Below are 24,471 nucleotides of genomic sequence, written 5' to 3'. Positions count from 1 at the left end.
CGCCAACAAAGATGGCAGTTAATTTGCATACATAGGCTCCAAGCGGTGGAGGGAAGCCAAATGGCCCCGAAGCCCCCTGAGCAGCGAGGCCTCATGGCCCCGGGATCGACGGAGCCGAGAGGCCTGACGGCTGGGGGGTGCGGGGTGGGCTCTGGCCGGAGCCCAGCCAGAGCAAAAGGCCTGGGTCCCGGGTGCCAGAGGAAAACTGGTGCCAGCAGCCAAGGGAAGGGAAGGCCTATTGCACGAATCTCTTCGTGCAACAGGCCTCTAGTATAATATAATATACATGTAAAGGATCTATCAAAGTATATTCACATTCTGCTAGTCAATGGATTATACTTATTATTATAATCCAATCTACATAACTTACTTGTTAATTTATGCATTCTTTTACAATGAGTCCAAACTTTATCATCCATACTCATTTGTATCAGCATGCTCAGCTTTTCATAAACTGGTGGTATTGTCTGAAGAAATACGACTGGTAATTTACGGACATTACACCATTCACATTTAGTTAGATCAGAGGTATTTAAAGTAAAGCCTACTGGATCAGCTTCTGCTTCTGGAGGAAAACAAATGGAAATGGAAAATGAATCAATTCTTAAAACAGCAAATTCATAAATGAAGAAGAGTGTGAGAAAATACAAGTTTAAAGTAAAACACATTTATTATGCTCTGTAAATAGTAACTTCTAGTGGGAAATGAAGAAAAATCCTTATAACTATCTTAAAAAAGCTTCTGCATTATTTTTCCAAAAGCGGGTTCTAATGAAGTATACTTACAATTAAACATAGATTTTGTGATGTTACAGAACGAAATCACACTATTAACACATTGCGGAACAGTAGTTTTATTGCTAGCTTTACCCAGTGCCCAAGTAAGTTTCTACTGAACGAATACAAAAAATGTTTTACATAAATATTAAAGGCACGCTTTAAAATTAAATACCCACTGCATTTTGAAGTTATTTATTACATGTTCTTACAAGTTAATATCTTTTTTAAAGTATGATACTTTGTAAAACACTGTATAATATGAAGTGAGAATTCTCATGATCCGTCCACAATGTGTTAAAATATATCTAATAACTAATCATGTATATTTAATTTAATCTTTCATTCCTGTAAAGTGCTTCAGTGTGAAAAAAGTTTAAGTTAGCATAAAGACATATTATAGCTTACCTTCCAGCGGTATCTTGATAAAATCTAAACAAAACTAAAAAAATAAAACAAATTAATGCCAATCTAGATTTATGAGGATTTTGCTACAAACAACCTAAATGACATATTATTCGGCACTTAGATTACAGAGGGCAGAAGAAATAAATCATCTACCACGTGCTTAATATAAAACAAGATAACCTCCCCACTTCCAAATTACCTCTCAGAAAGGTAGGCTTCACCTTTCTGATTCAGATACTGAGAATATTCTTATACTATTGACTTATTTTTTCATAATTTCAAAGAGAAATTGAGAAAATGCTATATAAGACCCTAATATGCAAATCAACACAATGGCAGAATGACCGGCGGAATGACCGGTCACTATGACTCACACTGACCACCAGGGAGCAGACGCTCATTGCAGGAGCTGCCCCCTGGTGGTCAGTGCATTCCCACAGGGGGAGTGCCACTCAGCCAGAAGCCGGGCTCATGGCTGGCAAGTGCCAACGGCAGTGGCAGGAGCCTCTCCCTGCCTCTGCTGCAGGCAGGTGGTAAGGAGCGAGGGGTCCCGGACTGCTGGCTTATCCCCGATCCCTGGGGATATTGGGCGTAAGCAGCAGGCAGACATCCCCCGAGGGGTGCCGGACTGCGAGAGGGAGCAGGCTGGGCTGAGGGGACACCCCCTTAGTGCATGAATTTTATTCACCGGGCCTCTAGTATTACAATAAATACCTGAATACTCATACCCAGATTCACTAACTTTAGTATCTTCCTACACTTAATCATCCTTTATGTATATACTAGAAGCCTGGTGCTCGAATTTGTGTACAGTTGGGGTCCCTTGGCCTGGCTGGTGATCGGGGCCAATTGGGGTTGCAGGAAGTTGGCTGCGGGATGTTGGCTTGCCGGGGGAAAGGGCCGGCTGTGGGAGGTTGGCTGTGGGAGTGCACTGACCACCAGGGGACAGCTCCTGCATTGAGCGTCTGCCCCCTGGTGGTCAGTTCACGTCATAGCAACCAGTCGACTGGTTGTTCAGTCGCTTAGGCTTTTATACATATATAGATACATACACATACACACACACACACAGAGTCATTTCTCTTTTGCTAAACCAGTATAAAGGCAGAAAGGTTCATTATTACAACATCTAAGAAAATCAAAATTAAGTTCATTCAACATACAGTTCATACTCAAATTTCCCCAACTGCTCAAAATTATCCTTTATATTTGCCTTAAATTTCCCCTGATGATTCTGTCAAGGCAATGTTACATTAGTCTCTCTTTTGTTTACTACTGTCTATAACAGAGAGAAACCTCCTTCTGCTTTTTATAAATAGCCTTTGAAAAATCCACGCTAGGTTCTAAAAAATGTACAACACTCTGGACTGCACTACATCGAAGGCACATGATGCCAGCCAGCCCCACTATTGATACACGCTTAATCACTTGTTGAAGGCAGTGTGTCAAGTCTTTCCACTGTAAAATACTTAAAATCTGTTTCTTAGATTAATAATGACACGGCAGATATATATCGTTTCAGTGCAAAACATAAAGGAATTTATGTACAGAAAGAAAATGTCAAATCATCTTTTAACATACAATCTGAAGAAATTACAGATCCACTATACCTTATAAAAAATGTTCTTTGGCTAAATCCCATGGTACAAGGAAGATTAATAACAGATTGCAAATTTCCAAATCATAAGCACAACTACTTTTTAGCTGAAATATTTCATTTAGCATTTTAATTTAAAAAAAAAAACACCTATAGTAACATATTTTATATTATACACACTGCCTTTTATTTTTTAAACTAAATTCAGTTTTTCTTCAGTAGATCATATACAAATTAATCTGTAACTTTCATGTAAAAAAATTCATTCAAATTTTGATGTTGTTCTTGCTAGATAGCCTTGAGACTATGCAACTTTCAACTAAATGGCTAAATTAACAGCCTTAATTATCATACTAAGGAGTTCTGAATAATGGTGCTCTGAATAATGTAGGGGGAACGCCATAAAATCTATAAGATATTCCAGGAAATTTCTGATATATAAGACATAGTATAACATTTTTATTATCTGACAGTCCCATCAAAGATAATCTGTACCATGAAGGCTTGAAACAAAACAGAAGCTTCGTAAATCCCTGAAAACCCTGCTATATAACAATGCTGCTGGGCAATAATAAATTGTCTATATATAATTTGCTTTAGATCTCTGGAGTATTTAATATCATTCTAGTTTTTAAATAATGAGAAGCTAGAGTTTTTTGATGGAAAAAAGATTGCTCTTTTCCCATATGGCTTTTCTTGCATAAGAAATCAGGTCCACATTTCATTTTCTCCTATAACTTAACCTATAAAGTTTTCCCCCCCTTTTGATCATATTTATTCTAGAATCATAAATCCTAGAAAATAGCTATTAGTTACCATAATTTACATAATAATAAAGCAACCTTTTAACTTTCCTAATACAATGTGTTTTCTTAAAGATATTACTTTATGTATAAAGAATACTACAAGACAGAGCTTAAAAGGTTAGAAATGGATAGCCAGGCACACCAAGTTAAGAAATTATAAAGGCTTACAAAATAGTGCAGTGCTAAAGGAAGATCAATTTACCAACAATGTATAGAGCATATTAGAGAAGAAGAAAAATGATGACTAAGAAAGCTAGTTAAGGAGATTACATTAAATTTTCAAACAGAAAATGCAAATTTGAATTGGATTGGTAGCAGTAAAATAATAAGAAAACACATATGAGAGATAAAAATTAAAGGACTATGGAAAAGTCCTTTGGGTTTTGTGGATACTGAACCAGTGCCTTCTGAGTGGCTACAGTAGTTCAATAATCTATTTCTAGGAGTCTTAGTGCTTTAAGACATTTTTCTGCAGACTCCAACACTTTTGGATTCTTCTTTCTGTCATTATATTCTTTAAAATACTGTTTTCATTGAGTTGGCATTAAGAATAAAATAGTAGCCCTAGCTGGATTGGCTCAGTGGATAGAGCATTGGCCTGCAGACTGAAAGGTCCCAGGTTCGATTCCAGTCAAGGGCACATGCCTGGGTTGCAGGCTAGATCCCCAGCAGGGGACGTGCAGGAGGCAGCCGATCAATGATTCTCTCTCATCATTGATGTTTCTCTCTCCCACTCTCCCTTCCTCTTTGAAATCAATAAAAAATAACATCTTAAAATAATTTAATATTCTATCAAGTATTTTAACTCACATATTTTAAAGTATTACTTATTAGCCTTAGCCACAGAATTATGAATCTTATAGTTGGTACAATGAACACAGAAGAATGTACTTACAATTACAGGTTCTACTAATAGCCGAAAGAGTGTCCCTACTCGTATACTTCGACAGTTTAAAATGACACTGCCATAGGAACTTGGGCAGCTTAAAGATACAGGATCAACTAAAGTTTCTTGAGCAATCACCTTGCGACGTTTTAGAGGTGTGTTGATAATAGAATTACCAAACTGAAAAAGAAAAAAATTTTCACTTAATAAAGTACTAAAACAAGGCTTTGAACTAAGTATATATATATGCAGAAGACCCAATATGAGAAATGTAATTATCAAAACATAAGATTAATTTTACTTCAGCGGTGTCAAATGAAGTAAAAATTTTGATTTTATATAATAATAAACTCTTCAATGTTATATAGCTATACTTTATCTAGTTATTACTTTAAAAGAATAGCACAACAGTGAAAAATGGTATTCTGGGAATAAGACTTCTTGGTTTCAAATCACAGCCACACATCTTTTAATCTGATTTTGTAAACTTAATAACTCCGTAAGTTTTGGTTTCCTAAATTGTAAAATATGAAGAGTATCTACTCAAATGAGCTAAGGCCTATAAACAGCTTAGCATAGTGCTTCATGATGAGTTAGCTAGTAACAGTAGTAGTGGTTGTAGAACTTGGGGTTAAATTAACAACTCTTTAGCAAACAGGTGATTTAAGGGTATGGCTATTTGCATTAATAAAGGATGCTTCTTTATATATTAAACTTTAACTAGTTGATTTATTAAATATATATATATATATATATATATATATTGGTTAATCCTCACCTGAGGATATTTTTCCCATTGCTTTTCCAGAGAGTGAAAGGGAGGAAGGGAAGGAGAAAAGGAGGGAGAGAGCAAGAGAAGAGAGAGAAACAGTGATGTGAGACACAGCAACTCGTTGCCTCTGGCATGCGCCCTGGGGTGGGGAGCAAACCCACAACCCAGGCATGTACCCTTGACCAGAAATCGAATCCAAGACCTTCAGTGCTCAGGCCAACTCTCTAACCATTGAGTGACACCGGCCAGGGCATAAAATATTTATCCTATATAATAAAAATCTAATATGCTAAGTGTCCGGTTGTTCGGTGACTGGTCCACTTTTCAACCAAAGTGTAATATGCAAATGATATGCTAAGGCCGCTCAACTGCTCGCTATGACGTGCACTGACCACCAGGGGCAGACGCTCCAACTGGTAGGTTAGCTTGCTGCTGGAGTCCAGCCAATTGGGACTGAGGGAATGGGCCAGACATACCCTGGAGCCCTCCTGCGGTCCCTCCCAGGCCCAATCGTGCACTGGTGGGGTCCCTCGGCCTGGCCTGAAACCTCTCGCAATCCAGGGCCCCTTGGGGAATGTTAGAGAGCGGATTTCAGCCCGTTCCAAAGATCACTCCCCTCAAGAGGACGCCAGACGAAGGGCTCATGGATGGTGAAGGCTGCTGTGGCAGTGTGAGCCTCTCCCGATTGGGACTGATTGGGCGCAAGCCCACGGAAGACACAGTGGGACCAGGATGAGCAGGAGCAGCAGGTAGGAGCTGCGGGCAACTTTGGACTGCGGGTTTCGGCCTGATCTCCACAGGCCACCCAGAGAGGCCCCGCCCATGCACGATTTCATGCACCAGGCTTCTAGCATAAGTATAATTTAAATTTAAAGTAATTAAAATTATGTTAAAAACTTTATTATCATCACAAGAATAAAACATTATCCTGGTTAAAAAAAAAAAAAGAGGGAAAAATGTTCAATGCGTAGAGATAAGCACTATTCTCATTATACCTACAGAGACATTTCTGTGATCTATGTCACAGGAAAAAAAAATAAAACAAAATGTGATGCACACACATTTTTTTTCCTATAAACTGCTCTTTCAGGCTTATTAACAGATTTATTATAAATATTTTCCCACATATTAATAGTAACATATAATATAGATTTAAAAACTCTTTTTAGCTTTAGAATTATTTCTTCAAATGACATGTTATTTAGCTCAATAATTCTATATAATAAAAGCCTAGGTGGCGTCATGCATGATGCACAAGATAGCCACCATCACGTTGTCACAAAATGGCTGCTACACGATGGCTGGCAGGGGAGGGCAGTTGTGGGCAATCAGGCTGGCAAGGGAGGGCAATTGGGGGCAAACAGGCCAGCAGGGGAGGGCAGTTGAGGGGGACCAGGCTTGCAGGGAGGGCAGTTAGGGGCGAGCAGGCCGGCAGGAGAGCAGTTAGGCGTCAATCAGGCTGGCAGGGGAGCAATCAGGCTGGCAGGCAGAAGCAGTTAGGGGCAATCAGGCAGGTGAGCGGTTAGGAGCCAGAGGGATGTCTGGCTGCCGGTTTAGGCCCGATCCCACAGGGATCGGCAGTCGAACATCCCCCAAGGGGTCCCAGATTGTAGAGGATGCAGGCTAGGCTGAGGGGGACCCCCGCCCCATGCACAAATTTCGTGCACCGGGCCTCTAGTAAGTAGATAAATAACTTAAGAAGTGCTCCAGCTAAATCCATAGTAGAGAGTGAGTCTAGAACTAGGGTAGTCCATACCCTTCCAAGGAGCCTCTATAACAGGGGTCCTCAAACTTTTTAAACAGGGGGCCAGTTCACTGTCCCTCAGACCGTTGGAGGGCCGGACTATAGTTTAAAAAAAAAAACTATGAACAAATTCCTATGCACACTGCACATATCTTATTTTGAAGTAAAAAAACAAAACGGGAACAAATACAATATTTGTATTTGCATGTGGCCCGCAGGCCGTAGTTTGAGGACCCCTGCTCTAAAAGATCTCTGAGGAACCCTACTTGTTCAATGTTCCAGCTGAAATCTGCTCACCCACAAATTCTATCACATGGAAATCCATTATTTATTTAATTGAATTCTACTATGCTGACATCTGAGTTCTTTCTGGTCTTTTTGCATGACACATTATTCTCCAAGAAGTATTTTCACAGCTAAATCCAGATATATATGATTTTTGCCAAATTGCCTTCCAGAAGTTATGTTACCAATTTACATACTCAATACTCCATCCCTCCAAACACTATCCAAAATGAGATACTATTATACTTGAAAAGTGTTTCAGCACTGACAGTTAACAAAATATATTGTTTTAGTTTCATTTTCAATACTTTACTACTAGTTTGAACTCTATTCATTTCCATTAGTCATTTTTCTATACTTTGTTTCTATTTCTTGATTTTTTTAAGAAATTAAAAATATATAAAGGACCAACTCACATTGTCGCACAGTTCCTTATTTTTTCTTCATTTGCATTTACCTATCAAATTATGTTTATGATGTTTTGCTACACTGTTCTGTATTTTTCATTTACTCAAATATATTCATCACTTCATTTGCTATTATTGCTTGTGCAGACACATTTGGAAAGGCATCCTTCAAGATTATATTAAAAAATATTAATCCTTATTTTTTCTTTTATCTTTATAATTGCTCTTTATTTTAATTCCTTATGGTTTCCACCTTAACAACCAAATATGTATGTTCCCATATTTTTATCTATATTCCTGTAATCTATGACATGTATATATAAACCCATGTATAATTTTTTTCATCCTTACCCAAGGATATATTTTGATTTTAAAAAAAATTTTTAGAGAGAGTGGAAAGGGACAGAGAGAAACATTGATCAGCTGTTCAAAACCTGAACCGCCCCCCAACACCCTGACCAACTGGGGATCGAACCTGCAATACTTTTGGTGTACAGGAGGAGCACACTTCAAATCAGGGCCCCATATATAATTTTTTACAGGTTTTTAAAAATCTTTTTTTATAAGTAATTTACAAAAATAAGAAAATATGCACATATTTCTGCATCCTGGTATTCCCATTTAACAGTACCAAGTAGAAATTTTAAGTCATTAATATAGTTTTAATTTTTTTTCAGTGACTGCACAATAGTCCATGATGTGGATATACCATAAATTCTTCATCCATTTCCATATTAATGGGCAATGATTTTGTATGCAGTTGTATGCCAAGAATCATTTTTATACATACATTCTTATGTACTGGAGAGGAAGATTCCTTTGAAATTGAGTCTAGGGAATGAATTATTTGGTCATTCCATACACATTTAAAATTTTTCAATAGATATTTTTTACACTGCTTTCCCCAAAGATCCTAACACCTTTCTTTTCCATCAGCAAATTACAAAAGTACTCTTTTCCTCAGATTCTTGCCAGAAGTTTATATTAACTGATTTTGTATTCATTTTGAAAGTTTGTCTAGAATATGATTATTAAGTGGGGCTTAAAATGCCATTTGAAAGATTATTTGGAAGAACAATCCATTAAATCGGATGTTAAAGTGTAATCTATTCAGCAAGAAGAAATTAGTGTTACAGCAACATGTAAGTATAAATAAGTATATTTTATACTTGTATAATTTGGGAACAGGGAGAAGTCATTTTTAAGTTACTAATTTGTACTTTCAATGTGGTAGCTTATTATCTGAATTTTCTTTGTCTATTCCTTTTTTTTCCACTTTCTTTTTTTCTTCAATCTTTAAGAGTTCTTAGTCTATTACAGATATTAACATAATATATGTCATCTGCATTACAAATATTGCTGAGTCTATTTGCCATAATTTTTATCTTTTCCATCTGAACATTTTGAAAATTTTATAAGCGTAGAACAATAATGTAGTTGAATACAACCAAGTTAAAAATGATTTCTCCCTGTTCCCAAATTATACAAAACTTGTTTATACTTACTTGCTGCTGTAACATCTCTTCTTGCTGAATTGTTTACACTTTAACCTGTGATTTAAAGGGTTGTTCTTCCAAATAATCTTCCAAGTGGCCTTTTAAGCCCCACTTAATGAATAATTCATCTTTTTCTCCTATTAACACTGCCAAATTACCCTCTGAACAAATACATCCATCCCAAAGGTGAGACATAATCTGGATATAAATATCAATAAATGTAAAAAGTACCTGATCTTTCATTCTTGCTTTTCTTGGCAACGGAACTGTATTTAATTCTGAATCTGCTGGAATGCTTCTTAGTTCATGCTCTACTCTACCGGTATTTTCACTTAGTGCTGCTTCTACTTTTCCAGTGGATGGTGCTGGGGAAGAACATGCTGAGTCAGCAGGTTGAGGAGATATGCTCTCTCTTCTGTTAGTCCTGTCATTGTCATCATCATCATCACTGGACAAAATGACTATAAAAAATGTTAAATACTTCATGTATTTCATTTCTGGCAGTTAAAAATATAAATATATTACCAAAATGGGGAATATACCAAATCTGCTTTGGATCTCCTCCAGATCTGAGATTAATAAAAACAAATGAAGATATAATCCACTCTATCTGGTGAAAAGTTAAATTTATAAAACACTTAAAAATAAAGCATAGGAACTGACATCTTTTTTTAAATAACATACAAGTATGAAATTAATTCTATAGTCCATCATCATCACCCACAAAGAAACATACACCTATGTTTAAATTTTTAATCAGTAGGTCCATTTTAAAGTTCCCAAAAGCTAAAGTATAAAGATAATCTGCATACAAATTGTTCACAAATAGCATGAATTTTAAATATGTGTGAAACTTTATGTGACCACATAATTTTATCTCATACAGGAAATCACTAATTGGTCCTTGGAAGAACTTGGACCAGTGCCTAATGCTCAATTAATCTTGATGAATAAATGAGCATGGGCAAGAAAAGACATTATGAAGGTAATTTACTCTTATACCTTGTACTTATTATTAAATTAGAGGTTTGGTGCATGGATTCATGCACTAGTGGGGTATGCGGAGATTGGGCCTAAACCAGCACTTCTAAGCTGCCTACCGCTCCTGCTCATTCTGGCCCTGCTGCTCCTGCTCGGTAGGCTCGCTGCCACTCTGCAGCGCTCTCTGGGCTGTGGTGACCAGCCGTGAGTCCTACGTCTGGTGCCTGCTGGTCAGCTGAGCGGCGGTCCCAATGTGGGAGCACACATAGCGACCAGTCGACTGGTCATATGATAGTTCGGTTGCTTAGGCATATCTATCTATCTATCTATCTATCTATCTATCTATCTATCATCTATCTATCTATCTATCTATCTATCTATCTATCTATCTATCTATCTAATCAAAACCATCCTTATATCATAATTCCTCAAAATCACCCACACTGCACTTGTGTCAAATCCTAACTCCTTACTCTGGTTTATAAATGTACATAATCTGGCCCTTGACTACTTCTCCGACTTTCTTATACTATTCCACTTTTCTTCCTTTATTCTCCAGACCAACTAGCCATTTATTCTGTTCCTCAAATACCCACAAGCTTGTTCCTGTCAGTATTTGATGCACTTGATGCACTTTTGGCATCAAGTATTAGCTTAAAATCACTTTTTGCTCAACCACGCAATCTAAAGTAAGTACATAAGCACTTGCTTATTTACAACAACTATACTCCAAAAGTCTAAAAAAGTGCCAGGCACAGAAAAAGCAAACAAAGATCATCTGTTGAAAAATGCATAAACTTCTATATATTATTTACTCCATCTCCTTAAGCCTAGGTTGCCTCATTTGATTGTGAAAACTAAATTAAATAAATTAGCATATAAATCTTTACCACAAAGCAGGGAATATAAGCATGTGATGATATCTTTTATTATTAATATTAAACGCTCTTAAAATATAACACTTTGTTTTTCACATACTTACATGGAAAGTACTTAGTTTTTCTTTTTTTTGGCACAAGGGAACAAATTTATATTTTATGAAATTAATTCATGGTTGTGGTTAAACTCTAAAAAGTAAACTGTTTAATAAACCTAAGAACCACATGAATGTATTTCCTTATGTTATCAGCCTACATGGTTGATGCAGACAAAATATTTTGTATTTTTTCACACATCAACTTAGCCTTATTAATTTTCAGTTCCCCTCATCTTGAAAACTTCCTCAGAATGTCATTTCCTATTTAAAGTTTGGCTCTGTAATACATAGTAACTGCCTAATAAGTGGGAGTTTTCTTCATATCTTACCATTATTAAACATATTAACATTAGAAAAGATTCAAATGGTATTAAAAGTATTTAATATTACACTGGCACAACACTAAAATGTATCATAAAATAATCAAATATCAACATTATCATAATATCATAATAGAATATAGGCTGCATAGCCATCATACAGTATCTTTTTAAAAATATATTCTTGAGAGATAAGCTAATGTACTGGTACAGATTAAGTTTTTTAGTATTCCCCTCATTAGTCAATGGGAGCTCTTTCATTTTAGCTCTTGTGTCCTTTGACGTGTCTATAGTAGTTTCTGACAGCTTCCATATATCACTAGATGATCTAGGTTTATTAATACATTCGTGTCCCAGATCTTCAGTAGGCAATTTCTCTGAGGAGCTCTGGTGGGAAATGATATTCAAAAATGCAAATATGGGAACTAGTGTTGTTTGTTTCTACATGAGAGTTGCTTACTATTTCTAGGCATTCTCTGTGGGTAAAGCTAGGAAATAATTATTTCCTTATTTAAGAAAAAATATGCAGTAAGTTCACTTTATCTCTGATTCAAATTTGAAGTTACAAGATATTGATTTCTTTGATCTTACTTTTATATTCCTTTTCCTCTAACACTGAAAATCTTGTTTTCTGGAGACAATCATACAATGGCTTATTTGCTTTATCAAGTGTTTAAAAATCCCAATACCAATATTAGTAACAATATTTGTAACTGCGTTTAGGATTTCCTTATAGTTTTGTTTGACCTTAAAATATCTCACATTAGGATGCACAACCACAATATTATTTTAATTTAAATTCATCTGAAATAATTCTTCTGTGTGTTCAAGCGATAATGACATTCATTTATTTCATTTTGGTTTTGATTTTAAATATTTGCAATTTAATTTTCTTTTATAATTATGTGAAATGTTGTGAAATGTTTACATGGCTCCAAAGTCAAATCTATAAAACAAGTGCATATGTAGACATCTAGCATCTATCCCTGACTCCCATACTGCTTCCTCCCCTTCCAACCACTTTTAAATTCAATTTCTGATATACCTTTTCATTAAAAACAAACAAAACACCTAGATTCATTCTCCCATCCTTCCTAAATAAAGGGTAGCATACTATATATTGATACTCACTTTGCTTTATTCATTTGGTTAATCACTTTGAAATCACTTATAAAATACTAAGTCATTTCTCCCCTTTTACAACCAGTCTGAATGTTTCCAATCTTTTGCTATTTATTATATAACAGGACTATATTCCATATACACACACACACATGCTCATGTGTCTGAAGTAAGAAAAAAAAGATTTAGGGGAGAAACAAAAGTGGTAAAGAAACTAATTTTCACTGAGTCCTTTCTATCTGTCAAATATTTTATTTGGCTATCCTAGGTACTTTATATGTCATTTTATTTAGTAGTAGAGGCCCAGTGCACAAATTCGTGCATGGGTGGGGTCCCACAGCCTGGCCAGCTATTGGGGCCGATTGGGGTTGTCTCCTGCCCCGATTGGGGCTTGGGGCCATCAGGACTGGCTGGCCAGGGTGAGGGGCCATGAGAGGTTGGTGGGGCCAATTGGGTCTGGTTGGCTGTGGGAGGCTGGCTGTGGGAGCATATGCCCCTGGTGGTCAGTGCGCATCATAGTGTCCAGTGGACTGGTCATTAGGTTGCTTAGGGTTTTATATGTATAGATTAACAAGGCAATGTATCCATTTACAGGTCAGAGAGATTAAATTAACCAGGCTGAAGTTAGAAAGCTAGGAATACCTGGATTTGACCTAGAACTCTGGCCAAGTTCTGAGCTTTTATTACATATATATGTGTATGTGTGTGTGTGTGTGTGTATATGTATACATACACACACACACACACACACATATCCTATATAATAATATATAATAAAAGTCTAATATGCTAAGTGTCTGGTCATCTGTTCAACCAATCAAAGTGTAATATGTTAATGATATGCTAAGTGGCTCAACCGCTTGCTATGATGTGTACTGACCACCAGGAGGCAAATACTACGACCAGTAGGTTAACTTGCTGTTGGAGTCCGGCCGATCGGGACTGAGCAAGATGGGCCGGACACACCCTGGAGCCCTCCCGCGATCCCTCCTCAGCTGGCCAAGCTTCTGTGTCCCTCCCCACCCCGATTGTGCACTGGTGGGGTCCCTTGGCCTGGCATGCGCCCTCTCACAATCCGAGACTCCTTGGGGGATGTCGGAGAGCTGTTTTCAGCCTGATCCTGCTTAACTCAGGAGCTGCCCCCTGGTGGTCAGTGCGCTCCCACAGGAAAACTGGTGCCGGCAACCCGGGGAAATAAGGCCTATTGCGCGAATCTTCGTTCAACGGGCCTCTAGTATATAAAAGCTTAAGTGACCGGGCGACCGACCAGTAGCTATGACATGCACTGACCACCAGGGGGCAAATGCTCAATGCAGGAGCTGCACCCTGGTGGTCAGTGCGCTCCCCCAGCGGGCGTGCCGCTCAGCTGACCAATGGATGCCAGACGCTGGGTATACGGCTGGTGAGCACAGCTGCAGTGGCACAAGCCTCTCCCGCGGACACTCCCCCTATATACCCAAGCGGCGGCGGCAAGCATAGCGGGGCCAGGATGAGCGGGAGCAGCATGGTGACCAGCCCGGGGTCCTCCATGGCTGCCTGTCGCTTTGTGCACTACTTCATACTGTGCGGGATTGATGCTGACAGCAGACTAGAGCCCGACAAAGCTGGCACATAAGGCCAGGCTGCGGTGGCGTGGAGGTCCACTGACACCTGCAGGCCAGGCCAAGGGACCCCACCGGTGCACAAATCCGTGCACCGGGACTCTAGTTTATGATGTATAGGTTCAGAAGAGTTATTATTTGCTAACTATGAGTACAATTTTAATCGTCTACCCAAAAAATATTACATAACTGACACAAACTATACTTCTCAAATATACTCATGTTCACTTTACAATGTTGGACTGATATAAGCAATACCAAAGGGAGTAAAACACTTACTTGGATCATTTAGGCCTGACAGGCTTATTTTCCTTTCTTTTAGATTTGTGGTCTTGGCTCCTTTTGCCCTAGGTAAAACGACTTTCCCATTAGTCTGTAAATAATTCTGTCTATCACAGTTTACAATAATATCAATTGGAACCTTTCCCACACTGTTGCCATAAAACTTGTTGGGTGTTAATGCTGTGTTTTGTGACTTCTGTCCTCCAGAATTCTGATGATTTGATGTTCTCAGTAATGGACCAGTTGATTCATTCAAAGTTATAGCTTGTCTGCAACTTCTGGGCAAATCCTTAGGAAAAAGAATATCACAAACTTTGACATTTGGTCTGAATTTCTTTTTCTTGACACATGTTGGACAATATTCATACTGTTCAGAAAACTTAGGTTCCAAAAAAATAAAAGACTTCGGCATTTTATTTCACCATCATGGAACAAATATATACAATATTTCAAAATTAACTCACTTCCCATGATCATCACCATGGCTACCACAAAAATCCGAATATGTCATATTAGTTAGAATTTAGCAGCAGAATGCTGAAGGAATTTTTGAGCCCTTCACTCCAGCATACAAGGCATAAATAATCTTAACATGTTAAGTTCCATGTCAGTCACCGGTGACTGACACTATACTTTCTGTCCGGACCGGTCAGTCACCGGTGCTGCCAGCATATTGGTGAAATTGGATATCGTGGGCTAAATGGAAAGAAAGACAAAACAGGCTTGTTGCTTAATGTGTTAAGGGGATCAATATCTAGGTTCACATATTTCTACATATAACCTTCCCAAAAATCTGACATGATTATGCTATGTCAAGGAATCTCCTACCACAACTGCTCTTCTCTTCAAAATAAGAATGCTAGCCCAGCCGGTGTAGCTCAGTGGTTAAGCATCGACCCATGAACCAGGTGGTCACGGTTCAATTCCCACTCAGGGCACATGCCTGGGTTGCGGGTTTGATCCTTAGTAGAGGGTATGCAGGAAATCAATAAAAACATTAAAAAAAAAAGAAAAGAATGCTAAACCTGTCTTCCATTTAAAATATCACAAATGGTTTATTTCCTGGGGTATAAAAACTATTAAATCAAACCGAAGGACAACTTTAAATGTTGAAAAAAAATAAGTTATAAGTACTGTTTAACAAAAATTTGCAAGACAACTGATTTCTAAGTCAGTGCTACAAAAATATTTTAACGAAGGCTTAATCTATGTTACAATTGTGATATCATTAAAAAATGTTTTCTGAAAGAGTATCATGTGATTTGGGGCATATAAATTAGAAGTTCAAGGTATTGAGTGATATTACTATAATATAATTCTTTCCATAGTCATGTACGTGTTTTTCTGAAACTTATTTATGTACTTATTACCTCAGCATTTACGTCTGTAAGAAGGAAACAGGAATAGATGTTGAATCAAGTCTCAGTATATAACATATATTTATCCATGGAGACATGAAGTAATTGAGAAAAAGTCAGTGGCTCTAACTAAAAGATGCATTTCCAATAACTTTACGCCAAATAATTACTTATCAAATTTTGTAACAACATATAATTTAGATTAATAATTATTTTTTGTATATTATATGTATTTATACTGTACTAAAGGCCCAGTGCACGAAGGTGCAGTCCCTAGACCTGGCCGGCGATCAAAGCACGAGCGTCTGTCTTAGAAGGGCAGGTCTCTGCTGACCTCTGGGCCCTGGGCAGCACCTGGGCTCCTGGGCCCCCACCTGTATGCGTCACAGCTCCAGAGTCTCCACACAGAGATGCAGTGAGCATGGCTGGATGCTGCAGACCAGGGTGCAGTGTGGTCCTCCTGGAAGCCAAGCGGGCAGCGTGCTGTCTCCCGGCCGGCCTCACAGACCGGCTCCTGCGTGAACCCACCAGGAGCCCAACTGGCCCCTGCAGTCCCAGTGGCTTCAGCCCAGCTCACCCAGAAGAGGCTGCATGGGTGCGTGGCGAGCTCCTGGCGGGTGCCCAGCAACTGAGCGCCCACTGCCAGCGCCATGTTGCCAACACTTATCATGTTCTGCACTCCTGATCGAACGATCACCAAAGGGGACAATTTGCATATTAGGCTTTTATTATATAGGATTGTTATTTTAAATTTAAATATAACTGATATACAATATTGTATTAGTTTCAGGTGTACAATATAGTGATTTGACACTGAGATACTTACAATGTGATCATCACACTAATTCTAGTAGTAATCTGTCACCATGCAAACTTATTACAATATTATCAACTACATTCCCCTTTACTTTTTTCACCCATCCCTCCTTACTCCTACACTCTGGCAACTATCCATTTGATCTTTTTTTGTAAGAGAAATACTCACTATAAAAGAAAAATATTTTAATACTTTGAGCCTCATACCAAAGGAAATTAAGTGAACAAATATTTGTTGTGACAATGAAATGACAGAATGAGATAGTCATTATCAAGATATATTATACTTGGATGCTACCAGATCCATATATGAGAAGGGAGATCTAACCACTCTAAAAACATTACTCCTGCCTGGCCGGTGTGGTTCAGTGGTTAAGCATCTACCTATGAACCAGGAGGTTCCATTCCTGGTCAGGGCAGAATACCAGGTTGTGGGCTCAGTTCCCAGTAGGGGGCATGCTGGAGGCAGCCCATCAATTATTCTCTCTCATCATTGACATTTCCATGTCTCTCTCCCTTTCCCTTCTCAGAAATCAATAAAAATACATTTAAAAAAATTCTGGTTGAAGCTCATGCTGGGTATAGCTCAGCTGGTTAGAACACTGTCCAATACACCAAGGCTGTGGGTTTGATCTCTGGTCAGTGCATATCCAAGAAGCAATCAACGAAATCATAAATAAGTAGAACAAATCTCTCTCTCCCTTCTTTACTCTTTCTCAAATCAATTTTTTAAAAATTCTAGTTGAGAGCAGTTATTTGGAGTATGTTGCAGGATGGCACTGATGTAACTTTTCTGTGTCTCTTCTAGTAGTATGAGAAAAGTTCACCTACAATTCAATAAATACTAAAAATAGTATTAATAAAAATACCATCTCATTAACAACAAAGAATAATTTCTCTACCCACCTCTAAATCAGATAAAGACTTTTTTGAGGCAGGAGACACAGGAGTAGTAGATTGATATGTACTGTGACGTTTCTGTGATACTTTCCTTTTGATTTCTGACTCCAAGTATGATTCAGATTCTTCTGTCTTCTTCATTATATGATCTAAAGGAAGGAGACAAAAACAAAAGTACTAAAATGAAATTTTATAAATTCCTCATGATCCTTGTTATGAAAAAATACTAACTTATATTATCAAATTGTTTTAGTTAAAATAATGTTTCAACATAATAAAGAATAATCAGAACTTTAAGTCAGACAATCCTATATAATAAAAGCCTAATATATTAAGTGTCTGGTCAACTGGTCAGTCGTTCAATCAAAGCATAATATGCTAATGATATGCTAAGGCCACTCAACTGCTTGCTATGATGTGCACTGACCACCAGGGGACAGACACTCTGACAGATAGGTGAGCTTGCTGCCGCAGTCCAGCTGATCGGGACTGAGCGAGATGGGCCAGACATGCCCTGGAGCCCTCCCTCGGCCCCTCCACGGCTGGCCAACCTCCTGCATCTCTCCTCGGCCCCGACCATGCACCGGTGGGGACCCTTGGCCTGGCCTGCACCCTCTCGCAATCCAGGACAACTCGGAGAATGTTGGAGAGTCGATTTCGGCCAGATCCCACAGGCATATCTATATAATAAAAGCCTAAGTGACCATTATGGCAGAATGACCGGTCGCTATGATGCGTACTAACCACCAGAAAGCAGACACTCAACGCAGGAGTACAGCTCAGCCAGGGTTCACGTGCAGCACTAAGAAGCAGCGAGCTGAGTGGTAAGGAGCAGGGAGCAGGTGGACAGTTAAGAAACAAGGGGTCCTGGACTGTGAGAGAGCGCAGGCCAGGCTGAGGGACACCCCCTCCCGTGCACAAATTTCGTGCACCAGGCCTCTAGTTACATGATAAAATATTACAAAATTATAGGCCTGGTGCACAGAATTTGTGCATGGGCAGGGTCCCTAGGCCTGGCCAGCGATCAGGGCCAATCTGTGGGGTGACCGGCGGGGTGATCGAGGTCCCCGCTCACACTCGCCTTGGCTGGCCTGGCACTGCCTGCTCACCAGCCCCACCCCCCACTGGGGCCTGGGGGACAGCTCCTGTGTTGAGCGTCTGCCCCCTGGTGGTCAATACGCATCATAGCAATCAGTCGTTCTGCCAGTTTTTACGCCTTTTGGTCAATTTGCATACTATGGTTTTATATAGATAGTTAAAAAACAAATACAATTTTGATGCTATAACCCAAAAGAATTTGAGTCTTGAATTTAACCAAAAATAATAAAGATTTCAAATTGTAATCACCTGAATGTGCAACCAATTCTTGGTGATTTCATTCAAAATTAAGTAAATTCTCAAGTCAGTTATAAAAAATGTTTTTTTACATATTTATAACTGGGAATATTTTATAGCCAAGGTCATATCTTTACTTCTACCTTTCAGACAACTACTCAAAACATTTTACAGATGTAACAGGTAAAACTGCACACTTACCAACACCTTGGGGCCAACTTAACCTTACAGGATTATTTTCAAATTTTTGGACATGAGGTGGATATTCTTTCCTATAAAAGGGAATATACATAGTTTGATTCTAACAAAAAACATATTTTTCAAAATGAAAAAAATGAGGAAATACTTATACTTTAAAAGCATAGCTACTTTGCCATATAAAACTGATACTATAATATAACAAAACTGTATCACAAAAATATACTAATAATATATTATAAGATCCCTAAAGTCAGTGACTTTTTGTTTAATTTATCAAACCCCATAGCAGGCATTCAAATTACTGTTCTTTCAAAGTAGTTCCCCAAATGCATAAATTAGAATTTTTCTTTTGGCATTTCCTTCATAATCTATACTAATAATAGTGGAATATGCAAATTGTCTGGGACGCTGTCACAGTAACAGTAACAACCGAACAGCAGGCTGGCAGGCTGCGTGGGGTGACAAGGCCAGCAGGGGGGTTAGTGAGGGGGACCAAACGACTGAACAGCAGGCTGTGTGGGGTGACCAGGCCAGTGGGGAGGGTGGGCAGTTAGGGGTGACCAGGCCAACAGAGGGGGGCAGTTGAGGGTGACCAGGCTGGTAGGGGGAGGAAAGTTGGGGGTGACCCAGTCCAGCTGGGGGGCACTTGGGGTGACAAGGCTGGCAAGGGGAGATCAGTTAGGGGCGATCAGGCCAGCAGGCAGAGGTGGTAAGGGGTGATCGGGCTGGCACACAGAGGCAGTTAGGGATGATCAGGCAGACAGGCAGGTGAGCAGTTAAGAGCCAGCGGTCCCGGATTGTGAGAGGGATGTCTGACTGCCGGGTTAGGCCCAAACAGGCAGTCAGACATCCCCCAAGGGGTCCCAGATTGGAGAGGGTGCAGACTGGACTGAGGGACCCCAGGCTTCGATTTCGTGCACCAGGCTTCTAGTCAGTTAATAAAACCACATTACATGCCCTAGCCGGTTTGACTCAGTGGATAGTGTCAGCTTGCAGACCAAAGGGTCTTGGGTTCGATTCCAGTCAAGGGCATGTACCTTGATTGCAGGCTCCTCCCTGGCCCAGGCTCTAGTCAGGCGCATACAGGAGGCAACCAATCAATGTGTTTCTCTCACATCAATATTTGTCTCTTTCCCTCTCTCTAAAAATCAATGAAAAAATATCCTCGGGTAAGGATTCAAAAAAATAAATAACACATTACAAAAAAACTCATAATACTCCATTGTCACTTGTTTTAATTATAAATAAAAGAATACATGGCAAATAAGATATTGGCTGAGGAGAATCCCAAAATAAGTACAAAAAGTGTTATATACAAAACTAGCAATCATACAAGTATTTTAGTCTTGTAATATAACTACATTATGGGAATATAATTAATACTTTTTAAAATATATTAAAAATATATTACATTTGTATATAAATATATACAAATACATAAAAATAAATACAATTGATTTTCAGGATTCTGAAAATAATCCTTAGTAAATAAGGGTCCTAAAATACAAACCAAAAAATCTACAGCTAATTATGGGATAAATAAAGCGTTAAAGATTTGCAAAATGCAATTGACTAGAGAGCTATAATAGCTACTTTGATATCATAAAGAAAAGCTTCTAAAATTATTTCTATTTTATTTAATCAGGATATTAAAGAGGTTATTCTATTATTTGTAAATCCATTCACACTAGTGAACAATACCAAATTAATTAGACAAAACCCTAAAGAAAGTTTCCTGTAAAGATTTAATACTGTATTGTAAAAGTCAAACTACCTATATTGAAAACAAAATATGAAAATGACATAAGGAAGAAAATAATAAGAATAATGGTAGTAGTATATTTGTAACAGCAGTTAGCAAATAGTGATTATCATGTGCCAGGTACTGTTCTAAGTGCTTTCCATCTATTAAATGTTTTAATCCTCACAATAATCTTATAAAACATATAATATTATTAGCACTTTATAAGTGAGGAAACGGAAGCACAGTGAGGTTAATTAAGTTGCCCATCCACGGTCACACAACTATTAAATAGCAATGCCAGAATCTGAATACTGCTAAATTGCATTAATATTAATGAGTAATGGTTGTTTCATTATTGAGCAGCATTTGGTACAAGTGGGCAATTTCCACCCTGTCAACTTAAAAAAAAAATTATATATATATATATATATATATATATATATATAATTTTAGAGAGGAATGGAGGAGACAGAACATCAATAAGAATCCTTGATTGGCTGCCTTCTTGAACATCCTCTACAGGAGATCGAGCCTGTAATCTGCACATGGGCCTTGACCAGGAATCAAACCAGCGACTTCTTGGTGCATGGGATACTCAACCACTGAGCCACACTGGCTGGGCAAAAATACCAATTTTAAATTGCAACAGAAACAATGATTTTAAAAGCAAAGTATGATGATATTCCAAACACTATTAGTATATATTATTTAAAACTGTGGACACTCTGTATAATATATATTTTTTAAAACAGTGAACAGATATTCTTTTTTTTTTTTTTTTTAATTCTCACCCGAGGATATTTTTTCCACTGGATGGATGGGAAGGAGGAGGGGAGAGAAACATTGATGTGAGACACACTGATTGGTTACCTCCTGCAGCCTCCCTACTGGGGCTGGGAAACCTGCAACCAGGGTATGTGCCATTGGACCAGGAATCTAAACCCAAGACCCTTCAGTCTGTGGGCCAACATTCTAACCACTGAGCAAAAAAGGTCAGGGCAACAGATATTCTTAAATGCTAAGGATTCTCAACAAGTTAAGTTTGAGCAGCCAAAAAATCTGAAAATACAGATATTCTGGGAAATGTTATAAGCACAGGTTTATTCAGTAGTGACTGAGACAATAAATGTGTATGGATTGATGAAATCATAGCTGATTGATGAAAACGCTGCATTAATATACTGTGCTCTTTGCAATTTGATCAAGTGCCCTGAGCTCTGCATAGCTAATGAGGAACACACTGAATATCTTATTTAATATCCATACTTTATTATGTATTGTAATTTAATGTTAATAAACTATTATGCCTGGCCTATGTGGCTCAGTGGTTGAGCATCAACCCATGAAACAAGAGGTCACAGGTTCTATTCCCAGTCAGTGCATGTGCCCAAGTTTTGGGCTCGATCCTCAGTAGCGGGGCATTTCAGACATTACGGCCACTCTATATCCAATATTTGCTATGTTTCCGTATATGAACAGGGCAAATTAAGTTGTTTTAAAAATTATAATGAATAAATTACAGAAATAAAAGCATGCCTTAGATTTAAATGTACAAATTTCAGGATAAAGCATTAACTTGAAAAAAGAATGAAACTTTCTAGCCACAAACTATCTGTGTTCTTTAAAACGATTTGCTAGGTGAAAAAAAAAGATCAAATTTTATGTTAATTTCTTAGTTTAAGGGTTCCATCACTCTACAGATACTAAAATTTCAAACTCCAAACTGATCTGAAACTCAAGTCTAGGACTGAATTTCTCAGTGGATATTTCTTTTTTACCTCAAGCCAAGCAGAAGCAGAGAAGCTTCCCTGTCATGCCATATAAGGTAGGAGATTTGGGGAGCTTCTGAGGATTTGTGTTTTGTGTAGAAGTTTTAGAGAAAACCTTACCTCATGGATGCAGCATTTTACAAGCGACATAAAATGAATTGAAAGAGCTTTTGTTTGCAAAATTGTTTACATTAATATCAGAATGCCTGTTCATTAAAGGTTAGACAGGCCTCAGCAATACAAGTTTTAAAAAATAAACAATTTTAGAATAGCTTCAGATTTGCAGAAAAGTTTAAAAGACAATTCACAATTCTCTCATATCCATTACTGTGTTTCTCCTAATGTTAATGCCATCTTTACCATCATACATGTCAAAAAAAGAAACCAATACAGGCACACTAGTATTAACTCCAGATTTTATTCAGTTTCATCAGCTATTTCACTAATATGTTTTTCATTCCAGAATCCAATCCAGGATACACTGCATTTAGTCTGTGTCCTTAGTCTCCTCTTTGTTTCCCAGTCTTATATTGTTTCTCATCACTCTGACACTGGAAAAGAAGTGATCAATTATTTTGTAGAATGCACCTTAACCTGGGTCTTCCTGATTGTTTTTCTTGTGATTAGACTGAGGCTGTGAGTTTGGGTAACAGTATCACAGACGTGAAGTGCCCTTCTCATCACCTATCAGGCGGTACATAATATCAATGTGATTTTTTATCACTGTTGATGCTAACCTTGATCATTTGGCAAAAGTGGACTGTTTGCCAGGTTTCTCCACTCTGAAGTTACTATTTTTCCCTTTCCATGCTCTATTTGGAAGCAAGTCAGTCAGTCTAGCCCATCAAAGGATTAGGATAGCTAAGGTCCACCTTCTGAAGAGGGGGAAGGTTATCTACACTTATTTCTTGGAATTTAGTAATAAACAGCTGTCCACTTCTCCAATTCGTTTTATTGCAGTTTGTAAAATCCTAGGATAGTTCAATAATAAATGTATTCAATTATTTATACCACTCAAAAATATTTTTTATACTTTAGCTTATAACCCAATTGTTTCAGTTTCTGCCTTTGGGAGTTTTCCAGTTGGCTCCTGTGTTGTTTTAATGTAAACTCATTCCTTTGTGCTGTTTTTTTATTCTGATAAAATATAAATAACATAAAATTTACAGAAATATGGAATGCTTAACTATCTGCATGTCATCCATGTAGAGGGGCCATTGAAATCTTTGTATTGTTCTAATTTTAGTATATATGCTGTTGAAACAAGTACCCTTTTGTGTGTTTTTTTGAATACTTGCTTAGTTTCTGACACTTAAGATGCTCCAAACATTCTGTTTTTCTTAACCCATCGCTACAATCAGCCATTTCTCCACATTCCTTTTATTAGAGTGGTATTAGAAACCACGATCTGGTGCTTTTTTTTAAAGCTTGGTGTTAATGATAACTCATTTTTATCAACCTTTTCATTGCTCTGATTTCAAAAGATATAAATTTCTATGAAATAAATCAATGTATTCATTTTTCATTTAAAATCCCTTATTCCAAACTCATGTTAAACTTAGTCTAATTTTCAAAAACATGTATTAAAATCTCTCAAAGTTGTACTCTAACCGAAAACTTCCTGCATATTTTATTTCAAATGTTATATGACAACATTTAGTTATTATACTCTTAAAGACTGTCCATTATAAAATGTTCTTTACCCTAATACCATTTCATTGTTATTAAAATTCTACTCCTGCTCTCTTCTTGTTTGCATAATTGTGACTTTAAAACCCCTTTACTTACAAATTATTATTTTATGTCTCATTCTTGTAACAACATAAAATAGCTGGATTTAACCCCATCAGTTTGTCTTTTTATTAAATTTATTCAATTTGGTCATAATT

The 24,471-nt window shown here is 37.8% G+C and overlaps 1 protein-coding gene and 1 non-coding gene across 12 annotated transcripts in view; both read right to left on the bottom strand.

The window, feature by feature from the left end:
• The window catches only part of SENP6 (SUMO1/sentrin specific peptidase 6), a 74,299-nt gene that overhangs the window by 27,242 nt on the left and 22,586 nt on the right, over positions 1-24,471 (bottom strand). For 6 of the 11 annotated variants that reach the window (XM_023754289.1, XM_023754288.1, XM_023754293.1 and 3 more), the window contains 7 exons: positions 19,070-19,140; positions 17,540-17,682; positions 14,457-14,748; positions 9,409-9,638; positions 4,483-4,653; positions 1,185-1,218; positions 371-565 (listed from right to left, as the gene is read on the bottom strand). In XM_023754289.1, coding sequence (XP_023610057.1) covers positions 371-565; positions 1,185-1,218; positions 4,483-4,653; positions 9,409-9,638; positions 14,457-14,748; positions 17,540-17,682; positions 19,070-19,140 — 1,136 coding nt within the window. The remainder of the gene's footprint in view (positions 1-370; positions 566-1,184; positions 1,219-4,482; positions 4,654-9,408; positions 9,639-14,456; positions 14,749-17,539; positions 17,683-19,069; positions 19,141-24,471) is intronic. The other 5 variants (XM_023754296.1, XM_023754294.1, XM_023754295.1 and 2 more) reach the window with 3 other exon arrangements.
• LOC111826183 lies at positions 23,750-23,852 on the bottom strand. Its single transcript, XR_002829444.1, has one exon. It is a non-coding gene; the product is annotated as a U6 spliceosomal RNA (small nuclear RNA).

The sequence above is a fragment of the Myotis lucifugus genome, unplaced genomic scaffold, assembly GCF_000147115.1.
Source record: "Myotis lucifugus unplaced genomic scaffold, Myoluc2.0 scaffold_59, whole genome shotgun sequence".
Lineage (NCBI taxonomy): Eukaryota > Metazoa > Chordata > Mammalia > Chiroptera > Vespertilionidae > Myotis > Myotis lucifugus.
The sequence above is the reverse complement of the archived record's forward strand: the minus strand, read 5'-3'. Positions and strand labels throughout refer to the sequence as shown.